This window comes from Rosa chinensis, chromosome 7, assembly GCF_002994745.2.
Source record: "Rosa chinensis cultivar Old Blush chromosome 7, RchiOBHm-V2, whole genome shotgun sequence".
Classification (NCBI taxonomy): Eukaryota; Viridiplantae; Streptophyta; class Magnoliopsida; order Rosales; family Rosaceae; genus Rosa; species Rosa chinensis.
Window position 1 is genome coordinate 25,174,281 of NC_037094.1, and position 14,891 is coordinate 25,189,171.

A 14,891-nucleotide genomic window follows, 5' to 3' on the forward strand; every position below is an offset into this window, starting at 1 on the left:
TAGTTTTAGTTTCATGTATATCCTTGAAATTTTAGAAAGTATCTCAATGTGTGTTTGCTTCATTCATGAGTTCAATGTACACAGACGTATTCCCAAAAAGATCACCAATGGCTAATAAACAAGAAAGTTCGAAAGATCATGAAGTTTGTGATCAGTAGCTAACTACAAGAAGACATGACGATACGACTGTCTCCCACCTCCCATGCCATTGATCACAATGGATAAAGAAAGCAAAGGAAAAAGGAAATTGCTTGCAGCCAAGGTAATGTCTTTATTTGTAACAGTTCGTTTGGTGGACTGGCCTATAGCTAGTTTTAGGTGCTGTGCTCAAGCAATCAGCCTTACGTACCTATGTCCCTTTTCCATATTAAGTTCTAATAACCTTCATTTAGGAATGATTATAACATCAACCCTAGAAAATAGACGAAACCCTAAAATTATTCCCGAATTACAACAGAAGAAAAAGCAAAAGGCCTAAACCTAGGGTGTTAGGGTTTGAATGGAAGTTAAAAGTACGTATATTAAAGATGCTTGATATCTGGTCGATTAGTCTCCCCAATTTGGTCAAACTGAGATAGAGGAAGATTAATCACGCAGACCTAAACCTAAAATGCCTCCCCAGTATGGCACGTTTTGGTTTCCGTTATCAGAGAATAAGTAGAGCAGGATATTGAAATGCGTTTAGTAAATTAATTGAATCAAAAACTAGATCGATCACCGTCATTGGCTCAAGTGCAATGAATCTTGTAATTTTTCCTGTGATTAAAACAAGACAGCTCTTGATATAATAAGTTGAACAAACTCGAAGATAATCTAGCAGCAGCTATTTTGTCCCCTAAATTAATTAAACAAACTGATACTGCGACTGGCAGAATAAGCTTCACGATCCCATGATTCATGTTGAGATAAGTATCGTTGTTGACAGTGTAGATAGTGTGATGGCCACGTGATCACAATCCGAAAGGCATGCAGCAGCCACAGTTTTGATGGAGTTATATACATATTTCAAAAGCTATAACAATATAGTTTTGATTCACAATTTAATAAAATATCATCAATTATTTCTAGCTTATAAAACTAAAGTCATAATGAAGTAAATTAGAGCGACCACTATATAATTTGTTTAGGGACGGAACTAGGATTTATTGTTAATTTGTTAGGGGGTCTAGACTAAAAGGTAAGTTTAAACATATGACATCGACTTTAGTATTTTCCTTATTTCTTTTGGTGTAAGATACCATTATTATTGGAAACATGATAACTATACCCTTTTCATCTTCAAATCAATAAATTTTTCATTCCACCTGTCTCTAAGACCAAATATAATTCATTCATAATATGATAATATCATTCAAGAAAATAACCAACCAGGTAAGTTTTTCAAATTCCTTATGAAGAACTTGAGAAAGGTCAACCTGCTAATCTCATCAAATATCTTGCAAGCAATATAGTTTTAGTCAAGTGTTATATTTATATATATATATATATGTATTTTTTATTTTGAAACTGTATGCATATCTAGTGGATGACGATTTAACAACATATGTATATTATTGACAAATATGTCTAATGTATAAAAATAATTCATAATTACGTGACGTACGGCTATATAATTAATCTATATTTTCGTTTTTCAAATTCCTTATGAAGAACTTGAGAAAGGTCAACCGGCCAATTTAGTCAAATAGTTTGCAAGCATGCGATATAAGATTGAAGATTGCGCTTGTTGTATGACATTCTCGATCACCTTTAATTTGACCAAGCTTTTTGTTAAGTTTGCACACTCCCTCACACATTCTTCCCTTGAAACTTCAATTAGTATTAAGGAATCAATCCAGATTAATATGTGAACATTAATTTAGAGAATAATTACTAATTCTTCTATCGATCTAACGTAGTCAGTGGGTCGTCTGTTGTTTCACTTTCCAGACACGTACTATTGTTTATACACCTGAAAATTTGCTTCAACTAGAATGAAGCAGCTACAACAATAATGGACTAATGGTGGAGGCTGTGCGTACTTATACTCTCACGTCTCACCCATGTAAAGATGAGCTGAGATTTATACTATATTACTATCCACGTTATTGCATCAATGCAAACATATCTGTTCAAATACCAGAACATATGCCAGAAGATCTAGAGCAGATTGAACTCAAAATTCGTAGGTTATGTTGAGACGATATCGAGTACAAATAAAGTTGTGGGTATATTAAGATGTGTGGTTTGTGGCTTTGCAGAATAATTGAATGTATTTAGAGAAAATTGGGATTGTGTTCTGCTTAATTAATTACCCAAAAAATGTAATAAACTGTTTCTAAATGTTTGTACTGGGCCAATATTGTGCTCCATAGCATGTTAACAGGCCTATCTAGCAAGGATTTTTTTTTTGTGTGGTAATCTACATGTCGTAAATTAGGCCTGGCAGTATCTCCCAAATCATTTTGGCTTTAGCATTGCCACTATTTAGACAAAGATAGTTAGCGATTAAGGGGCACATTGATAGCATTGGGAAGATCTTATGGTTAAATTGCTTCATCTCAAAGTTTAGATTTCGGTAAACTTTCCTAGTCCCCCTATGACAAGAGGCGTATGAGCGTACGTCCACGATCTACCATATAAAGATGCGCCTCTTGTCCTCCTCATTACTGAAACAAAAAAGATGGAAGCCGCATTCAACAATGAATGTGACTATCCCATACGGTTCCTCTAATGCATGTCCGAAATGAAACACCACATTGTGACTATATATAATGATGCGTCATGAAGCGAACTCAAAACTATATTAGTCCGTATATTTATTAAAATTTTCTTCCATGTTTTCTTTTTCCTATCGATGAATTCAAATCCTCCAACTAAAGTCAAAAGTAGACCAGCTTGAGCACCATTTCAAGTGGTCATTCCAAAAAAGCAAGCACCATGTATAATGATCAAGAAAAGTATTCCTCACCACTATAATTTTATAGCATTTTACTGTGAGCTGAAGATCTTTTATAAATAGCAGTCGTGGAATATGTGATGGCCATTCTCAGCAAATTGAAGCCAGCTTTCATGTATTTGTGAAATCACGTCGATGGTGGAGGTGGCGGCATTTTTTTCTTGTTCACAATGGTCAAGAGGCATGTCAAACGCAAGCGAGTGATTTAGAAATTTGGTTAACATCATGTTTGAGTTTGACTTTCAATAATATTTCATTTCAAAAATTAAGTATTAAAACTGTTTAAAAAAAATTAATTTTTGATAATAAGGAAGTCATAAACTTATTAGAACAGGAAAAATTACCCGGTACGTCATCTATTTTTCTCAATTTAAGTAACATTTTCTTAACTTTACTCGACTCCTCTCGTATCAAGTACTTACAAAAATTTAATATCACCATTTTGCTGTATGTTTTTTGAAACTCTAGAAAATGAATGATAAAGGAAATGGAATTCACTTCCCACACTGTCCCATTCGTATTCGGTGATAATTAAAATATAGCTAAATGAAAAGTTGTATAATGTCAAACTATAGCTTCTATCTAGCTAGGACTAACTTAATAAGGAAACTGTTTCCTTTTCTTTCTAATCATAAAGGAAAAGAAATACAATAACAGTTGAAGGAAAGAACAGCATTGAAAGACATTACTCTTGAACAGTACAAACTTACCTTCTTGCTCAAGTAAATTGATGTATCCCTAGACCTATTTTCAAATTTGAACTCCTCATTTTGTCCTTTTGATAAATTTTGAACTCCTCAGTACTTTGTCCTTTTGATCAGCTTGTGACTTCCAGCAGGAAACTTGCATAAAACCAAAATCGCAAAATTGTTGTTGGTGACTCGGTATTGGTTGACACTTTGACACCTTACATTAGTACACTAGTACATTCAGTGAAATGTAGTATAGTGGGGGAGCAAGCAAATTTGTACATCACACAAAATGACATATGAATGAAACTATGGACCAATATTGCTTTTATATATTGCAACCATAACATGGTAAACACAAAACATAAATGTATGCAAGGAAAAAGAGAGACAATGGTAAAGAATTTAGGTCAAATAAAAGAATTTATATGTGGATAGAATTTCAGAAAAGAAAAAGAAAAAACCAATGCCACTTACCCATGTGGCCATATACATTACCTCTTGGTAAATTCACTTCAAGAGAGGGGAACCAAAAAGAAACCATGGAAAAATAAAAATAAAAATTTATTGTACCCAAATATTATTTGGTTTCCTTTCTTCTTTTTTCATTTTTTTTTTGTCCAGTTTGAATTTTATAATACCATTGGGCCTGGGCTCCTAGCTCTGGGCTTGGGCCCTAGCAAAGGAAGACTTCCACACTCGAATTTCTCAAGGTGAGACACAATGGGCAGGACTGAACCATTTGGTCACACTCTGTACAGAGGCATAGGTGCCGACACGGCAACAGCACCACCGACGCCACTCCTTTCCGACACGCTTTACAACTCGGACCCGACCCGGTGGCGCGTTCCGGGTCAATGTACCCTGACTCGGCATCCTCCGCCTGGTTTTCGGCGCATGTTAGCCCATCGTCGGCTCTCCTGCTATCCTGCGCACCCGCCACTTGGAACCCGGCGCTCATCATGGCCTTGGCCTGTTGGACTTGGACCTGGAGGGACGCGGCGGTGGCCTCCTGCGCACGCGCCTTGGCCTGCCATATCTGCGCCTCAACGCTGAGCTGGGCGGCGCGTGCCTCTAACTCGGCATTCCTGCGCGTGGCCTTTTGGACCTCTGCCTCCTTCTCTCGCAATTTACGGGAAATAGACTCCTCAGCTGCGCCCAGTAGCGCACGGTAGTGTGTCTGCCGCTTCTCTGCTAATGTGCGCTGTAGTTGTTCCCCCTGGAAAATTACAAACCCAGAAAAAAACTCAATCATTCTGCCCCAGTTTTAAAAGAAAAAAAACGAAAAACCCATCTGAGAAGATTTGAAATTTTTACAAACCCAATTGAGAAGAGTGAAGATTTTTACCTGGGCTTGAAGGAACTGGTCTAATTCGTCCCTCTGTTGTTTGATTTGGGAGGCGAAGTCCTCTGCCAAAACAGACAACAGAGATGAAGAAGAGTGACAATCCTGTTGTTGTTGCTGCTGTTGTTGTTGTTGATTGTGATGATGCTGTTGAAATTGTTGTTGTTGGTCTCCAAAAGATAATCGGAGGCCGGTGGAGACGACATTGGGATGGTGGTTGTGGTTGTGATTGTGATTGTGGAGCTGAGAGAGGTCGATGAGTTGAGGAGGTTGCAAAGAGAAGGGAATCATTGAAGGTGTGATATCAGTGCCAACTGAAGTTTCTCTTCCTCTCTTGCGCTGATTAGTACTATTCCCTGTTGTGATCAAACAAACCCAATTCAAAAACCAGTCCTTTATTGATTGAATCGGTTTTGATGGCCTGAAACATGAATCGGGTTATCAAGATGGAATGAATTGCAAGTCAATTACCTCCTACACCATTGTTGAATAGCATGTGGGATTGATCAAGGTACAATCCCTGTTGCGCTTGTAATGAATAATCATGCGGTTCTTGTGCGTTTCTGCAGAATCAATGAAAATTGAACCGGGGATTAGAGTCATCAGACCAGATATATATGCAGATTGAAAACTAAGGAAGGTGAATGGAGAATTCAAACCTGTTTAGGAATAGAATATTGGAAGGGTACTGAGCTTGAACTGCCATTGCAGATTGTAGGTTGTTGATGATATGGAAGAGAGGGGAGAGTTGTGAATAAAATAATAATGTGTTGGGTATTGGAAATTGGTGGGGAGAGGGAGAGGAAGTTATTAAGAAGAGAAGGGAGCAATGTGGAGGGTGAAAGAACAATAAACGCTGCTAGCACATAACAAGCATGATGAAAGATGCCCCTCAACAAGTCACAAAACCAAGGCAAAGGCGGACTATTCAATGAGAAAGATACAGAGCAAGAGAAAATAAAATAACACGAACAAAGTAAGAACAGAGAGATGATAGATACTTTTCAGAGAAAGAAAGAAAGAAAGAGAAGAAGGAATCAGAGAGAGAGAGAGAGGAAAATGATCAATTATGTGAATAGAGAGGGCACCACCACAACCATCAGAATTAGCAGCACCTTCTTCAGAATCAGCACCATTCCCTTATTATTATTGCTACCTGATGGCTTCTGCTTATATATCCCTCTCTCTCCTATTTACTTTGGCACTTTGTTTTCACCTACTTTCCTTGCCTGCCTTCCTTCCTTCCCTTGTTTGCTCTGCTTTGTTAATGTAGAGATGGAGAGAGAAAGTAGAGAGAGAATAGGGGGGAGCTTGGAGGAAGAGATAGATGCGATTGAAAACGAATCAGTCCAAGAGAGAGACACCCTTATATTCTGCTTCTTTCTTTCTTTTCCTTTGGCTTCCCTCTTCTTCTTCGCGTGGGGTTTGGCTTTTCTTGAGAGGGAGTCTCGTGCTTGTTATTTCCAACACCAACATCGCCCCATTTATTTACACCACCCCCATATTTTTTTTTTTTTTTCCTTCTTTTTTTAAAAACAATAACCCATTCCCTATTCAACAATAGGGTCTTAGATTTTTCACATAAATTTTGAAAAAAATAAAAAGAAAAATAATAAATAAGAAAGAGAAGAGGGCTTGAAGATGCTTGTGAAACAGTGATGTAGATGTGCTTGTTATTGTTGGGCGTGCAGGTCTCTCTGCCGCTACCGCTGCCGCTGGAATTGTTTTTATATGGTCCATGCATCTCTCGCCAGCTCCCTGTTTCTTTCTTTTTTATTGTTTTTTCTTGTATAAATTTTAAAAAAAAAAATAACAAAATTGTTGATAAATTTATTCCTTTTGGGTTTTGTTCAATTTTAGTAAAAATCTTTTCGTCCATGAAGAAAAATTAAACTAGACTTTTACTTGGCTGCGAAGATTCAAACCCTTAAACAGCTATGAGTTTGTTTGGCCCCTTTTCTTATCTTAGAAAATAAAGAAAAATCACACTACACAATTATAACTCCGACCAAATTGCATGGTGGTTGGTTTTCTCTTTTTTCCATTCACAAAACGTTCTTTGATTAAGATTTTCATGCATATATGAATATGACTATAAATACCAAATGACAAAAGTGGCCCTTTAATTTTACCGTTAATTAAGGACAAAGTAAAAGAAGAAGTTGAACCATTCCCTAATCTGTACTGGGTTTGGCTTTGTTGTAACGATTATCTATAATTATTCACGATTATCACTTAAATTATCTGCAAAATTCTTTAAAGATCAAATCTTTTCTAGAGAAAGGATTGACGAACCTTCATGATAGTAGTCATCAAAACCCGTGCATGCTCTTTTCTTATTTTACAAGTAGGATCCAAATTATGTGAGAAAAATGAATCCCATTTACCATATCACTAGCTACAAATTAAATGCCAAAAATACAGAATAGTGGACAACCTATCTCTCCTTTCCTCCGCAATACTCGGAGCAGAACGTAGAGTTTGGAAAACAGAGGGGCGGGGTTGTGGCTTGTCCGATCGCGTCCCAGCATCGATGACAGCTTTTGCTTGCGTCGGTGTGTGGTGGGCGTTGCCGGACAGGGCGATGGGATGGTTGGCTTTGCCTTGGTGGAGCGATCTAGTTCTTTTGGCTTGAGGGGATTTAGGCGGCAGCAACAGTTTCCTCTTTACCTTCAGACAACGGCGGGTGGTGGATGGGCAGGCTTCACACCGGGGTGGAAAGGGGCAGAAAGGTTGAGAGTCAAAGGTTGGTGGTGGATGGTAGATCCAGACCTACGATGGCGATGCAGACCGCTCTCTCTCTCTCTCTCATGTTTTCCGATCCTTTGCGTTGTCAATGATCCAAGCTTGGTCCTGTTTTTGGCTGGAGACGATGCAGAGAGCGGCGGTGGAAGGCCATACAGTAGGCTTGGGTGTCTGCAATGGGGTGAGCCGGTGTGGATGGGCACGACTCAGTGGTTTGCTAGCGGTTGGAGTCCGACGTTGTGGAAATTGGAAGCATGTTGCGGTGGCCGAATTCTTTGTTTTATTAGGTTTTAAGGTTTTGGCTTTTGGTTAGTTCTAATAAGTCTCTCCTCAATTGAGCGAGGGTTTGGTTGTCTTGGTTTCATGGTTGTGTCATTACTATGGTGTCTTTCCCGTGGACGAGTTGGTTCAACTCTAGTTTGTTTTTGTTGTCAATTTGCCGATGAACGATCTTTTACACGTGATCTGGTACTTTTTGGACACGGTGTTGAAGAGGACGACGTCTTCTGTGCTATTGACTACAAGGTATTATTGGGACTTTCGGGATCACATACTCAAGGTAGCCCTGGAAATGGGTGTTTTGTGGTTAGAGTTGGGGCCCATTGGCCTGATGGTATCTGTAACTGCGGTTTTATGGGATATTGGCTTATGTCCCCCCCCCCCCCCCCCCCCTCCAATGTATGCGTTTTGGTTGATTGAATGAAAGTTCTATCTCATTCTAAAAATAAAAAAATTAAATGCCAAAAACAATCCAATATCTATGTTTATACCAAACCATGTACACATCAAATAGTTGAATATTGCACCAATAAGGACTTAATTATGTGAGGGAATGAATTCGTAGCCAGCTAGATCCAAATTTTGTGGATTACTTGTACACATGTGACGAGATTTTAACATTCGATAACAATCTAATTAGAATTGACTTTTAACTGTTTTAATTATGACAAAGAAAAATTGTTACTGTACTTTAATCCATCACAGAACTTGCATCAGACTTTTGAACTAGATTTATACATAGGAGATGCATATGAGTGAAAGTAGGTCATGTATGCATGTTAATCTATACAATTCTTCAACTTAAACCCTCAATTTTGATTTCATTTATCTTATTTATCAGTATATTTTTTTCTTTTCCAAATTTTAGATAATGGAGTCTATGCAGATCAATAATTTTTTATGGGAAGAAATTGAAATCTTATCCTCTTTTTTTTCAGTACATTTAACTGAGATAAACCTAAAAGTTTGCAACCTGACATTAATGACATACTCCCATACTTGTATGATGTTAAATAACAAAAAAAAATTGCGCAATACCATCTGGTCTAACGATATTGGTCTCCCAACTCATGAAAAATTAGTTTTTATGTATTTTGAGTTGTTGATGTAATAAAAAAAAATAACAAAAATTGAGTTGATTAATAACTTGTATTTGTGGAAATTAACGTCCGATCTTCATTTAGGAAAAAAAAAAATCATTTTCCCATGCATCACATGGACCGTCAATTAACTATTTTAATAAACAAGAAGAAAATGTTAGTAAATAGTTTTGAGAATCAGATGAAAGGGGTAACCACATTCTCTGGGAAAAAAAAAAAAACAGAAGGGGTAACCAAGTTAATGCTTGTAATGGTCATTGAAGTACTTGAACCTTTCTTGATACTACTTTGCCCTCCTTCTTTGGTGATTTGTTCCAATTTCCTTTAGTCCTTTTCTTACGAAAAAAGGAACTTATTTAAAGCAATATAAATTTCCAATTCCAATGTCATAACACATAAGAATATTCAAATCAGTATGATGAAAAGAAGACATGAATTACGTATTGTGATGTAGTGGAAAACCGGCAATGGCCTTTGGTAGCATAACATGGTCAAGTTAGGTTCAAAACATTTGGATAAAAAAAAAAAAAATAAATAAAAATAAAAAAACCAAAAAATTAATGGATAAATTTGGAGTACGTACAATACAAGTTTTCCAAATCATTTCAACTTTATGTAACTAAGGAAATAAGGAGTTCAATTTTACAGGCTTGGTTTTGTTCAATCCATAGCCAAAATTAGTAATATTATTACTTATTTATCTTTTCTTCTTCTTCCTCTTCTTCTTCTTCTTCTTCTTTGGTAGCTTATGTAATTTAATTAATTGTGAGTAGAAAAGTTAATGGAGGAGAGTAAAATTGTACCGTTATTACACAAGGATATTTTGGTACTGCATTTGTAGACATGGAAAACTAAGCCTTCCCTAGCTAACTTAATTGCCTAATAACTAGTAATGCGGAAGGAGCAAATGGCAATACAAAATTTCAAAACAAAATAGCTGTGTTTGAGTGAACCTCACAAGAAAAGTTATAAGTTAGTATTGGTGATCTTCCCCAAAACCAAGAATGATTTCTAACTTTAATTAATGGAGGTGGTGATAAAGAAAGGTAGAAGCCACCAAAAAATGAAAAGAACGAAAGGGAAGGAAGGAATGAAGGAAGGAGAGGGGAGGCAGCTAGGTAATGTGAATTGTGAAAGAGAGTGCTTTGGAATGGCATCACGCAATTTGTCTTTGTTTTTTCAAGGTCCCACGAAAAGGGGTCGGCTACATATGAGGCTATTAGCTCTGATCTGATCTGTATGTATTATGCATGTCTATGTTTCTGTGATTTTTGATGGTATTACAGCCCTGCACGGCAATATGATCGAACTCATCGTTTGCTTCTACCTCTCAACTTAGCTTTCCTACTCATTTAACTATCTGTATTATATATTAGTAATGGTCGTTCACGTTGTAGATCACGTCTTTAACTAGAGTAAAACTCAAGTAGCAGTCGCTTTTGGTGAGTAAAATTTACCTGGTACAGAGATGCATGTACGTTCAGTAAATATATGAAAACTGTGGCATGAATTACTTCAGCTCGTCGTCGTTCCATCGGTAGAGTACCACTACAATTCTGACTTATATATGTCTACATAAATCTTAAAAAGGCGTTAGCTTATTCAATGAAATCCTTAGTCTTATTGTATAGGGTTGTTAACAAAAACTATTCATTAGATAAACTCGAGACCGAAAGTCATTATGCCATTATCCAACTATTATCCAATGAAACGAGGCAACAAGAATTCATTTGCCATTGAAAATGAACGATAATAATCACGGTAGTGTGTATAGTACATAATGAAAAAAAAATTTGACAGGAAAGATACTTCATATAAGCCCTAAATCCGCATCCTAAACTTAAAGACAGATACAGACATACAGTGTACAATAGATCATATGAGCACAGAAGACATCAGTAAAGTCAGTCAGACCCAGAACTTACCCTAACCTAGTTAGAGCCGAGAGAGAGAGGATTTCGACGTACTGGTTCATGAGTTTGAAAATCAAGAGAATAATCAACTTGTCCGTTTCACACGGCTTGGCACTACTATATAATCAAATCAGAACCTGCCGTTTTACTCGGTTTGCTAATGCAAAAGCATAATCAAACATGTACATGGATCAACTATATTAGTATTAAACTCCAACACCACCATTTTGTCAAATTTCGAAATGATTTAAGATAAAATTAGCCATTAAAAAACCAGAAAGCAGGATTCACATGGGTACGTAGTCTTTGAAGATTTCCAATTCTAAAGTCCAATTAAGCGTGATATTTTTGTCATTAATTTGGTGGAACTTGGTGGAAATATGTGGAACCAAACTAATCAAAGTTTAAGAATGCAAGATCGGATCAAACACTACTGCTCAACAACAGCTAGCTAGATTAGCATTTTGAATTGATTGACCTTATCCCTAATTTTAGTAGCAGGTGGTTGGTACGTACGTTGATTGATCCCCCCTAGAATACTTTGGTGTCTGTTACATTTTGTACTACCATGTGACAATACCTCTGTCACTGAAATTATATAGAAGAAGAAAAATGCATGTAATAAGCAAACAACAGGATAATTTTTAGATTCACTCTTAGGGTAAATGAGTATAATCATCCTTATTGTCGATTAACATACTTTTACTTAATAAATTTATAATCCAACTGTCCATATCTTAATTTAGCCTTCAAAAATCGTCTCTGTAAAAAATCAATCGAATTTTAGTTATCTAATTGAATCAAATAATGTTGGAGAGGAAAGATCCCACATTGGAAAAGTGACGAATGAAATATAACTTATAAGTGGGTAGATCTCACCCAATTGTACCGAGGCCTTTTATGATTAAAACCCAACACCTAGGATTTTATTTAATTAGAATATCCTGTAATTATGGAAAGATTGTTTCCTATTAGAGTTAGACTACTCCTTTGTATTTGTATATATATCCCCATTGTGGGATGAATAGAATTATTGAATTAACCTTGAATTGAAGTATTCTTTTCTACTTGGTATCAGAGCGGGTCCTTCTCCAATTGCATCTCCACGTAGGCACGTATCATGAACCCAAATTGGGGTTCCCTGTATTGCCATTGAAATTACCAAGTGTCCAATATGGGCCTTGGATTGTATCGACCAAGTCTCCGATATGAGACTTGTGTCCCAATTTCTAATGTGGAAATTGGATTAATTAATTTCATGTGCAGACCTAGAGTTAGGTTGCACGTGAGGGGGCGTGTTGGAGAGGAAAGATCCCACATTGGAAAAGTGACAAATGAAATATAACCTATAAGTGGGTGGATCTCACCCAATTGTACCGAGGCCTTTTGTGATTAAAACCCAACACCTAACGGGTGGTTAAGTTGGGACAGTATCGGTACAATGGTGGGCCATGAGCCACGCTTGTCGCTGTTTAACAAATAAATGGATGGTTCTAACAACACTTACTACTATTATAATGAACCGTCCATGTATTTCATAGAAATGAATAACTAAAAGGTCTTCAATTTGATTGAATAACTAAAAGGTCTTCAATTTGATTGGTTTTTTACAGAGTTAATCTTTGTATTACATTATACAACATGAATAGTTTGATTAGAAAATTATAAAGTTATTATGAGTTAATTGCAGAGATGGTGAATATGCTCATTCACTCCAGGGGTGAACCTAAGAATTGTCACAAACAACAGTGAGTCCAAGTTTAATGCATCAGACTCAATTACCCAAGAGGTCACGGTTTTTTAATGTCACGACATAAATTTCGACATAAATTTTACATATTAATCGAAAAGTTTTGAGTTCAACTCACACAGATAACTAATTTTGTGTAATAAAAAAAATCAGAAAAAAAGATAACATAATTTTTGCATGCATATGATTAATTGCCGTTGGTGTGAACAATTGATTCAATTCATCGAGTCAATACATACACACAAAGTCACAAACACAAACTCAAACACAAACTCAAACACAAACACAAACGGCAAGTCAACCGGGTGTTGTTGTTTTACTTTTATCAAGTACTTTGTGGAAGCTTTGAATGCTGAGCTATTCTTCTTGTGTGTACAGCTTGAATGTGCTTGTCTACAAATGTGATTGTCTACTATATATTATGATATTTGAATCAATTAGTGATTGAACTTGTGCTTGGGGCCATGAAAAGCAAAGTCATGAGTTCTCGAGGATGTGCTGGAAACCCATTTATTGCCTCTAGCTAGTCGATCAGTTGGACCAAATACTATTCTCCTGCTCGGTCAAGAATGAAAATAATTTCAAAGTAAAAAATTATTATAACCAGAATGTTACTTCAAATCATTGTTTCTGCTTTATTTTACTACAATTAATTTAATAAATAACTTGTTTCGTAAGAGAGCTTTTAATGAGAACTCATTTTGAATAAACGGTTGGATGATATACATGTTGAAATTTTAAAATATCATCTAAAGTTGAAAACACTCATCCAACCGTTCATTCAAAAATCTTCACTTGGTCCTTAGTCCTTATTATAAGGTCATCATTAGAAGCTCACCCCTTATTCTGTATTATACACTTTTTGTTAATTAATGAAATAAGTGAATTAGTAAACAATCCGGAAAAAAAGATAATTGAAAACGATATTATATGACCTAATTAAATTATGATATTGAGTATTTAACTTCTATGTTTGAATTTGTTTCATGATAAACTTATATATGTTTCATGTGAAAAAAAAAATTACAAGGATATGGATGTAGTGAACGAAATACAATTTTATTATCCATATAAGCAATCGAATTTCCGATATAGTTTCAAATATAGACTTCTCTTGCAACCAAAATATATATATATATATATAGACTTCCCTCTTATATTTGAATTCATTTCAGTATAGACGTAAATAATAGTAATATGAAGCTGTAAAAAATTAAAAATGTGTAAGTGGGAAATACATACGTACCAAATAAACAAAATCTAGCTTGACGACGCAAGTGATGACCTATTTAACTTTTGGATTCTTTCATGTGTACGTGCTTTTATACAAACCTTTCATAGTTCTTATCCTCATGAAAGAGGTAAAACCAATCCAATGAAAGGCATTACCTATACTCAAATTTAAGTAGTTGATCAATATTATCTTTGTTCTTTGTTTTTATCTCAAGGTTATCTTATGGGATTAAGATTGATGAATTTGTAGTAATGCGGATCGAATAGTCATCATTATCATTTCCAAAGATGTGTGTCATGAAATCATGCGCATTTTTCCTTGTGTTGAAGACACACCAACAACAATAACAACAACAACTTTACTTGGGTGCATTTCTTTAATCTTAATCCAACTATTCCCCATCTATTTTCTTTGACCCACAAACCCACGAGGCCACAACTCCTTTTTCACTTTCTAGGGTTTTTCCATCACTTAAAATTTTCTATTGGCCTTTTTTTGTTTACATATATATATATAGCACCATAATTTAATTCTGATTGATCGCTCGCAAAGCTTCCACCACTCCTCTACTACAGTCTACCCACTACCCTTGTAGTTAGCTTTCATCACACACCCAAAAACACTCGTACCCATATCTCCCTAATCACAACCCACAGATGTTCTAAAAAATCTTGTTTAATAGGCCAAAGTCATTAAAGATCATTATTGTTTATTAATTTTCAGGCCTGCAACACATGCATGTGTTCGTATCTTGTCTAACGCAAGAACCTCTTTATTATTTTTCACTAATTTACACTTCCACTTAAAAATTGTTGATTTAGTTGGAAATAGTGGAACCAAATATGGAACTTGTGCTTCCAACCATTCTATATATTTTATTCCATCTTTCATTAACATA

The 14,891-nt window shown here is 36.0% G+C and overlaps 1 protein-coding gene across 1 annotated transcript; it reads right to left on the bottom strand.

Annotated features, from left to right (window-relative positions):
- Positions 1–4,013: 4,013 nt before the first annotated feature.
- LOC112178721 (E3 ubiquitin-protein ligase BOI) lies at positions 4,014–6,461 on the bottom strand. The gene is made up of 4 exons (XM_024316915.2): positions 5,632–6,461; positions 5,444–5,535; positions 4,976–5,328; positions 4,014–4,846 (listed from the first exon to the last, which is right to left on the bottom strand). Exons 1-4 carry the CDS (start codon positions 5,676–5,678, stop codon positions 4,304–4,306), a joined length of 1,035 nt encoding a protein of 344 aa, XP_024172683.1. The 5' UTR covers positions 5,679–6,461; the 3' UTR covers positions 4,014–4,303.
- Between the last annotated feature and the right edge of the window lie 8,430 nt (positions 6,462–14,891).